The sequence below is a fragment of the Sebastes umbrosus genome, chromosome 5 (assembly GCF_015220745.1).
Source record: "Sebastes umbrosus isolate fSebUmb1 chromosome 5, fSebUmb1.pri, whole genome shotgun sequence".
NCBI classification, from domain to species: Eukaryota; Metazoa; Chordata; class Actinopteri; order Perciformes; family Sebastidae; genus Sebastes; species Sebastes umbrosus.
In genome coordinates this window covers 34281487-34291313 of record NC_051273.1, presented here as the reverse complement: position 1 = coordinate 34291313, position 9827 = coordinate 34281487, and the positions used below count along the sequence as shown (strand labels likewise).

The window sequence follows — 9827 nt, the reverse complement described above, 5'->3', positions numbered from 1 at the left end:
CAGAGTGGAGAGTGGCAGAGCAGGGGATGTGGATGAATGGTAGGGAAGATATAGATTCACCCCTAAGGCCTAACATTTGATCAGCACTGTTAACTACTAGCTTAGTAGTAGTAGTATTTCTGCTCTCATAGTATTTCGACAGAAGACAGAATTACTGGATTACTTCTGTTGTAATAAACACTATAAAATGGGACCAGGATCAATAGATGGTGTAACACAGCCACTACATGTAAATCACTAACTGAGAAAGTGGATTTAGTGCGAAGTCTGGATATGAAGAAGGTACGGATCAGGTGAGGGATCGATGAAGATGAACTATACTGCTGGTTTCATTGAACCGCCTTGCTGTGCTCTGATCCTGCAAAGTAACTATAGCTGTCACATTAATGAAGTGCTGTAAAAAGTCCACTATTTCCCCCCCTGGAGTGGAATGGAGTGGAACTATAAGTAAATGGAAAGTACGAGTAGGCCTACCTCAAATCTGTACTTAAAGGGTAACTTCAATACTTTTCAACCTGGACTGAAAATATAGTTAATAGAAATGTGGGTGTGATCCATTGAGCTCTATTGTTGGATGTAGATTAAGTGCTTTCTACTGTTATGCCTGATGTTGGTTGTTTTTTGCTGCAGACTATCCTGATGGCAGTAACTCCAGTGAATACCTAGTGCAGCCAACCACGTACCTCCCTGAGAACTTCACCTACGCCCAGAACCTCCCCTGCCCACAGCGATTACCTTCTATGAGTGAGTAAGACACTGCTAACCTAACACCAGGGAAGTGTTGTTTCAGGGGTGTCAGTGACTTCAGGGAATCATTCATTTAATTGGAACATATCATTCAAAACTCTCTTTTTCCAGTGCTTGTTCACATCCATCTGGGTATCTGGAGTTGCCACCAACCCATAAACTGTGAAATAAGACCAGTCCAGTGGGTTTATTGTGGGCTGCCTGGATCAGAAAACATGTGATTTAACATGCCAATCAGATGTGGCTCTCTCTTACTGTGTCATATGCAGGCTTATTAGAGTCAGGGCAGTGTAATCGCATAGCTAACTTTGCATCTTTATATCTTTACCATAAACATCTATAACGGAGGTTTTAGTACATTAATATTTAGTTTGACTTGCGTATCTCACACATCTGACAACCACCGACAGGGTTAACGGGGCATCAGTGCTTAAGATTCTCCGGAAATGCTGGATTGTGCTTGTGTTTTCCTGCACAGTGATTTGTTGTTGTTGTCTGGCGATGCTGGTGTATCAGTGGAATAATGTCCCCCCCCCATACAAAACACTCTCCACAGAGGGCCTTATGGAAGTGAACATGACAGAGATCCCCATGGAGGAGATAGAACTGAAGTTCACCAAGTTTTTTGACATTGAGTTTGGAGGCCATTGGAAACCAAAGGACTGCAGACCTCGCTGGAAGGTGGGCTAATGCATTTTTACAGGGTCTAGTAATTCTGTCACGTTTAAGTCGGTCCAGTACAGTGTGGCTGGATTCTTACTCTAGTATTTGTCCTTTAGGTGGCCATACTGATTCCATTTAGAAACCGCCACGAACATCTCCCCATCCTCTTCCAACACCTAATCCCCATGCTGCAGAGACAGCGGCTGCAGTTTGCCTTCTACGTCATCGAACAGGTACAGTCTGTTGGTGTGTGTGTGTGTGTGTACTGCAGTATACTGTATGCTTTTGTATGTCTTAGGGATGTTAATGATCTAACCGTTAGCCGACATTAAAGGTCCCATATTATAAAAAAGTGAGATTTTCATGTTTGTTTGTTTTTATTATAAAGCATGCTTAAGTCCTATATAAATACTGTGAAAGTATCAAAACACTCAATCCACAGGGAAATACACACAGCCCGTATTCAGAAACTCTGCATTTGAAACAAGCCGTCAGGATTTCTGTCCATTTGTGATGTCACAAATACACAGTATTTAGACCCTTTACACAGATTTACACGTAAAACATTCTAAATGTGTCCCAGTTTATTCCTGGTTGCAGTGTACGTGAATGTCATCAGCTGACAGGAAGTACACATGGACCCAAGCTGTTGCCTAGCAACGCAATTCCATTGAAATGCGCTAAAACGGAGCGTTTCAGACAGAGGGTAAATACTGGCATATTCAGGCCGACAGTATGAGGAAAATAAAGTGTTTTTTTAACATTACAGCATGTAAACATGTTCTAGTAGAAACACAAAATACAAGTATGAACCTGAAAATGAGCATAATATGGGACCTTTTTAAGCATTTTAACCGATTAACGCTATCGGTTAAAACGGTTAAAATAAATATTAATAATGAATTAAAAAGCTGAGCGGCTCTGAGGAGCGGCTTGTCTCTTTAAGGAGAAAAGCTGGTTCACCTTAGGAGGCGGAGCCGGAGTTGCAGGATACAGGAAGCTGGCTCTGGTCACTCGGACCGGAGGAGTCGTAGCATTTATTCACCGGCAAATAAAGTGTACACACACTGCTACGCCTACGTTCACAGCTATAACGCCACCAACAACCCCGCATTCACACACGGTCTGTCGAACACTCGCTAAAGTTACGCCGCGCTGACAGACTGTGTGTGTGGCGGCGAGCAAGAAGCCTCCGGCAATGCTAGAGCTGCTAACGTAGCGCAAACACACTGTTTGTCAGACACTCGCTAAAGTTACGCTGGGCAGACACACAGCGGACAACCTGCTAAACTAAACTAAATGTGCGGTGGAGACTTTTACTGGGAAAATAGCTGCATATCCGCAACACTACACAAAGCATCGTAGCTGCTAAGCTAACGCTCCCGGACGGGTGAACTGGGGACTCAGTTGTCTTTTGTGCTCGTACACTGCAGCTGGCGCACCGCTGCATGCGAGGTTAATAATCAGTTAACGAGGGTCGGTAATCGGTTTAGGAACATTTTCAAAATCAGCATCCCTAGTTCTAAACTCATGCTGTTTTAAAAAAAAATGTGAGAAGCACTTTCGCTAGTGAAGGAAGTCCCTGACATTAAACACAAATACATGACTTCTTCATTTGTTTAATAGCAGCAGCAGGCTCGCTGACTCATTGTTTGTGTGTGTGTGTGTGTGTGTGTGTGTGTGTGTGTGTGTGTGTGTGTGTGTGTGTGTGTGTGTGTGTGTGTGTGTGTGTGTGTGTGTGTGTGTGTGTGTGTGTGTGTGTGTGTGTGTGTGTGTGTGTGTGTGTGTGTGTGTGTGTGTGTGTGTGTGTGTGTGTGTGTGTGTGTGTGTGTGTGTGTGTGTGTGTGTGTGTGTGTGTGTGTGTGTGTGTGTGTGTGTGTGTGTGTTTAGAGTGGGAGCCAGCCCTTCAACAGAGCCATGCTGTTTAACGTGGGATTCCTGGAGGCCATGAAGGACCTGGACTGGGACTGCTTGATCTTCCATGACGTCGACCACATCCCCGAGAATGACCGCAACTACTACGGCTGTGGTCAGATGCCGCGCCACTTTGCTGCCAAGCTGGACAAATACATGTACATGTGAGTGTGTCATCAAAATGGAGTTTTAAAGGTCCCATATTGTAAAAAGTGAGATTTGCATGTCTTTTTACATTATAAAGCAGGTTTAAGTGCTATATAAATACTGTTAAACTATCAAAACGCTCTATATACGGAGAACCACACACAAGCCCGTAATCAGCTGACAGGAAGTAAACATGGACCTAAACTGTTGCCTAGCAACACAATTCCGTTGCAATTCCGTTGAAATGCACTAAAAAGGAGCGTTTCAGACAGAGGGTGAATACAGGTATATTCAGGCAGGCAGTTAGAGGAAAATAAAGTGTTTTTTGAACATTACAGTGTGTAAACATGTTCTAGTAGAAACACAAAATACAAGTAACAACCTGAAAATGAGCACGATATGGGACCTTTAAAACCTGTTCTGTTTACAAAACTGTCTTTCTAACTCCATTCTGCAGCTTCACCGCCATCCTGCTCACTCAGAAATGTTAACATATAATCTATAATATTAGAGGAATTATGTTGCATCAGTGTGACCAATCACATTATTGATGGAGGTCGTTAGTCAATGATTTTACTATTTAAACTGAGATTACACACGATGAGCGATAAACATGTTAGTGGAGCTGCTCTAACAGACTGACAGCTGTCTGTGTTCACAGAGTCACTGTGTTATAAAGAAGGACATGCAGAGGTTTTATTATATATATTTCTATAGATTAGATATTTGAATGTTCAAAGAAATGACCGACAGTAACCTCTGACTGTCCTGAGTAACAAACTAATATGTGACACACAGTCAAACTTTTGACTGAATGAATGAGGAAATGAAAGCAGCGTTTCTGGCTCTGTGAGAGGGAGGAGACAGACAAAGGAAACCTGCCAGCGAGCACGTTGGGTTCACAGAGTCCGTTGCCATGGTAACTGACCCAGAGTTTAAGTTGCCTCTCTACCTGGAACTGAAAATCCAGATTCCCTCATCTAACGTACTCCTCTGCTTTGTGAAACGGGGCTCTGATCGACTGTCGACCTGTGTTTTAACTCTGTCTGTCTGCTGTCGTCTCCTCCAGTCTTCCATACAGCGAGTTCTTTGGTGGCGTGAGTGGACTTGCTGTGGAGCAGTTCCGCAAGATTAATGGCTTTCCCAACGCATTCTGGGGCTGGGGAGGAGAGGATGATGACTTGTGGAACAGGTTAGTCAGACCCCTTCATTTAGTTACTCACTGGGTTGTGTTTTTATGTTTTGGGAGGGAGGGTTTTCACCAGGTTGAGCTTCAGGTTCAGCTTGATGCTAAACAAATGGCTGGAAGAATGCTAACAGACAAAAATGTAACAATGATAATAAAGATTATTATACTGAAGAAACAAATCACCGGCACTCACAGATAAAAAGTCTTTTTTTAGTTTATTTTGGGCAAACTAACGAATGAGTTTCAGCTATAAGCCGTCATCACTCAAGACGTAATGCCAGTTTTAAATATTTCAGGTGAGGCACAGACAACCAATCAGGAAAGGGACTACATGATTACATAATAGGAATCATCTGTGGATGCACCGTCAGGAGCGTCTCGCAACAACAGAGGCGTGGTCAAGACAGTCAGAAACCACCAGCAATACAATGAAATATATATATATATATATATGTATGTATATATATATATACATACATATATATATATATAAAATCTTGAAAGCCCACATGGCAAAAGCCACTCCATAAAAATAGAATGGTGACACACTCCTCAATAACACATAATTGATATACATTTTCTATAGCCTCTATTGAGGAAAGACATAAATACATCTATGCTTACAAACTGTACAATATAACCTCCTGAATGCTCAGTGGCTCCTGGGCTGAACATACCTCTCACTAACAAAGAGCACAGAAAAAAATCCAAAAATAGAGGGAATAAAGTAGAAATAACCCTGTAAGGCAGTAAAAACTTTTTCCAGAGTGTATAGTGAAAATGCCATAAAAAAAATCATAGAAAAATGTATAACGATATCATAGGAAATATAGTAGACAAAATGTGTTAAGATATCAAGAAAGATATGTAGAAAAATATATGCTAAGATATCATGTAAAAATGTCATCAAGGAATATACCAATATATAATAGAATGGATGAAGATTAACATCATGATACATTTGTGAGGTCCAGTTTATAACCAGTGTGATGTTGTACTTTTTTTTTTCTGAATGTCGTACAACAGCAGACCACTACACAGGGCTCCCTGTGGTGTCCATGGTAACCTACCGAAGGTATCTGCACAAGGTGTTTGTGGACAGTATCGTAGTGAACCTAGTGTGGAAACATCTACGGGACTAAATAGATTCTAGCTTCAATTATTTTCCCGCATTTAGGCATACATGAATGTCTTCTCTCCGTTTAGTCACCCGGGCCTGTGTTTATTAATTAGAGGGAGACACGGGAGTGGGATCTTCACTCCGGTCACATCCCACTCCCCACAAAAACACTCCTGTCCCGTCCCGATCTCGTCCCATCTCGTTCCTGTGTTTATTCATATTACAACTAGAGATGCACCGATTGCAATTTTCTTGGCCGATTCATATTTTCTTTCTTCTGAGAACTATAATTGACAACGTAAAAAAAAAAACGTTTTTGTAACTTTTCTTTAATGGATAATTCAATTGTATGCTCATAAATGACACCGTGTGGTACTGTGACAGTAGTTGGTTACTGTCGGTGCTGCCTTTTGCGGCCCAGAATCAGCGTCATCTGAGACTGGCGACCGATGCATCTCTACTGACCTATTGTCATTAGGATTCCCGTCCCGCTCCACTCCTGTTGACTTCTTCTCCTGTCCCCTCCCGTGTCACGTGATGAATTGTGAAATTCTTTCCCATTCTGCGGGAATTGACCTTCAACATTTTATCAGCCTTTTTGTCCAGAACAGTTTCAACAGACTGCTTTGGACTTTCAGCTGACTGCGAGCAACTGTTATTCACAGCATTAATATATCATCAACTATTGTCTATGTAAAGATGTAGAGTAGACATGTCTGCCTGAGTCTCAGATATCACATCAATAATATATCATCAACAACTTTTGTCTATGTAAAGATATAGAGGACTAATGTCTACCTGAGCAGAGAATGAAGTCTCAGAGCTTCTCTGTGCTTTGTTGACATAGCCGGGCCGGCCACGCATTCATGTTAGTAGGGCTGGGATGATACACATATCTCCCGATTTGATATTATCACTATACTTGGATGCCGATTCGATAAGTATTGAGATTTTTAATCCTAGCGATCCTGACCGACTTTACTGTCATTCACAGGCTGTAGCAGGTTCAGTTTTAGAGTTAGAGTAAAAATCCTATGAAACTAGAAAAAACCTAAAGAATCCATTGGTACCAACCGTGTCATGCTAGCTTGTCGGGAAGGAGGCTAAATAAAGCTCCAAAGTCGGGCAAAATTTTGGCGAGGAAAAACTGTAATGGCCATTTTCAAAAGGGATCCCTTGAACTCTGACCTCCATGAAAGCCACGTGGAGGCAATCCCTCAATCAAAAGCTCTGAATTAAGAATTTAGCACCTATAAAACAGACAAACCTGTAAGTAGATATATTGGTCATGTTCCTATCGGCAGATGGTTGGTAGACTCTATACAGTGTTCAGTTAAACTGAAGCTCATGAAACAAATGGGTCGAGGTTGGTTATATACTGTATATACGTTGGTGGTTTAATGCTGTAAACAGTAATGCAGCCTAGTTTCTTCTCAGGGTTCACTACGCTGGTCTGAATGTCACGCGACCGGAGGGAGAGATCGGCAAGTACAAGTCCATTCCTCACCACCACAGAGGAGAGGTCCAGTTCCTCGGGAGGTAAGATCTCAGATCTACAATAAAGTCTCTGTTGTAAAGAAGGAACAATGAAAAAATTAGTTGAGTCTTTACATTCATTTGAACTACAGTATGTCACATATACCCTTTTTCCACCAAAATTAGCGTGTATATGCAGGTTTCGATGACCGGCGCACTTCCTGGGGGCTTGCTCCATGGCTAGTGCGCCGGTCGTCGATCCGGACTTTCGTAGTGGACAAACGGCGGTACTGCAACTGCCGTGTCCGTCACATGATGCCATTGGACTCAAAAATACTTTTTCTCATAGACCTACATCGGGAAAGAGACATCTGTAACTCAGCGGATCATTGTTTTTGAGGGGAATTAACTTCCCAGTACAAACCCCTAAATAGTCTTTATTTAAAAAAATAAAGTGTTTAAAGTTGTAAAACGCACTAAAAGCCAAATCCAGAGTTATTTCCCTTCCTCCGTTCATGTGAGTGAGACCCAGACCGAGAGCTGGAGAGCAAGCCGTGACGACGGCGTGACGTTAGGACCCCGTGCCCGAGTCATGTGACCGAGCGGATGCTACTCCGCCAAGATCCTGGTACTTTTCCAGACGGAAGTCGAGCCATTTAGGCATCATGCGCCAATGAGCAACTCTTAATGAGGGTCGGTTGTCGCTTAAGAACATTTTTCAAAATTAGCATTCCTAATTGTTATGCTTAACTGCCCCGCTAGCACCACATGTGGATTAATACGCCTGCTGAAAATAGTCCCCAACAAATGCACCGTTTTCCTCCTGTTTGAGTGGCGTTTGATAAAAGCTTCAGTAAGCAGCTGTTTGAGGAAATTACTGAGGCTTTTTTTTTTTTTTAAATGAAACTATATGTTTGTGAGCGGCAAGCCCATCAGTTCCACACAAATCTTTAAAACAGCTGAGAGCCACAGTGGTGGTAGTGTAACATGTGTAGCAGTACCGTGTATGTACAAGTATATATTATCAATCCTCGAGATAGACGCAGGTTAAAGCAGCCCACAGGTGTATGTCCTGTAGGAGAATAGGGCAGAATGATGATATTGATCTAAGAAGTGTGTGACTGTGCTTTTTTGTAGGTATAAACTGCTGAGGTATTCCAAAGAGCGGCAACACTTGGACGGCCTCAACAACCTCCATTACAGCCCCCACACCTCCCTCAGCAGCCTCTACAAGAACATCACGGTGGACCTGAACCCCGAGCTCGCCCCTATCGCAGACTACTGAACTGCCCCCACCCCCCCCCACCGCCGACCTCCACCAACCCCGTCTCCTCCTCCTCCTCCTCCTCCTCCTCCTCCACACCCCCCCCACTTGCTCACCCCAGCTCCCCTCCGGCCTGGCCTCCCAGTGCCCCCGTTCAGAGCGGCGGTGCAGCGGAGGAGGAGAGGAGGGATGGGGGGGCACAGGCCGAGAGGGGTGAAGAGGCGCTCCATGTAATGCTGCCAAGAAATCTTAGTGAGGAAAAAAAAAAAAAATGAAACCGAAAAAAAAGAGGAAAAAATGAAGAGGCAGTGGCGAGTCTCTCAAAGTGAACTGTTGATTGTGTGTGTGAGTGAATGAGCGTGTGTGTGTGTGTGTGATGGGTGAGTTGCTGCATGTCTTTTTTGTCCGTGCCGGCTTAACTACTACAAGATGACATGAGTTGGTTTAGGTTGGAGGGAGCAGCAGCATCTCAAAAGCCTTAATGTGGCAGAACCACAGCTCCCTCGGCTCGGCTCGGCTCGGCTCGGCGCCGCACTGCTTCACTTCTGATGTATCACCGTCACCTTACAAGCCAACACACAAAGTTGTTGTCTCACTTTCTACTATCATTTTGTTTTATACATATCATTTAGTTTAGGGCCACGGGGGGGTAGGGATCTGAGCGAGGTTGACATTATAATGTTCTTCTTTTTTTTTTTTTTTTATTTTGATACGTGCTATTTATTTTTTTTCTTCTGATTGAGGATGTTTGAAGAAGCACTCCTTGTCTGTGTCACTCAAAGTGTTGGCTGCTTTTGTTTTTCGCTGCACTGCTGCTGAAATCCGCATGAACATGTATGTAAATATCGGCCTCTTAAAAAGCTCGAACACAAATATGTAAATATGGGCCTTGAAACTTGCTCGGGCATATTACAGTGATATTCCAGTGGGGTTTGAATTTTTATTTTGGCAGCTACCTTTCGTTCTAAGGATTTAATAAGAGTGAGTGGTGTCTTCCCTAACAGGGAAGATCTTCTAACAGTATATAGGATGTTTGGCTTAAAAGAAAAACCCAGAAGTATCCAAATCTTTAAGATTTGACATTATCTTTTGCATGCCTTAATTTATTTTTGTTTACCAGATTCTTTTTCAAACATAAATTATTTCACCAGTTAGAGATGTGTATATTCTTAATTTAGCCTTTTTTTTGTTGTGCTTTATTTTTCTCTTTGAGGTGCACTGTGTGAAAAGAGTTAGAGGCGCTCCCTCCATACGGGGGAGCGCGCTCGGCCATTACGACGTGCTTTATCACAGGTTTCAATGTGAGA

At 42.9% G+C, this 9827-nt stretch overlaps 1 protein-coding gene across 1 annotated transcript in view; it reads left to right on the top strand.

Moving 5' to 3' along the window:
* Positions 1–9448, top strand: part of b4galt6 (UDP-Gal:betaGlcNAc beta 1,4- galactosyltransferase, polypeptide 6) — a 20617-nt gene extending 11169 nt beyond the window's left edge. Inside the window, exons 3-9 of the mRNA XM_037769038.1 lie at positions 631–744; positions 1304–1428; positions 1527–1643; positions 3301–3488; positions 4541–4663; positions 7218–7319; positions 8394–9448. Of these exons, the coding sequence (XP_037624966.1) occupies positions 631–744; positions 1304–1428; positions 1527–1643; positions 3301–3488; positions 4541–4663; positions 7218–7319; positions 8394–8541 (917 nt within the window). The 3' untranslated portion in view covers positions 8542–9448. The remainder of the gene's footprint in view (positions 1–630; positions 745–1303; positions 1429–1526; positions 1644–3300; positions 3489–4540; positions 4664–7217; positions 7320–8393) is intronic.
* The last annotated feature ends 379 nt before the right edge of the window (positions 9449–9827 follow it).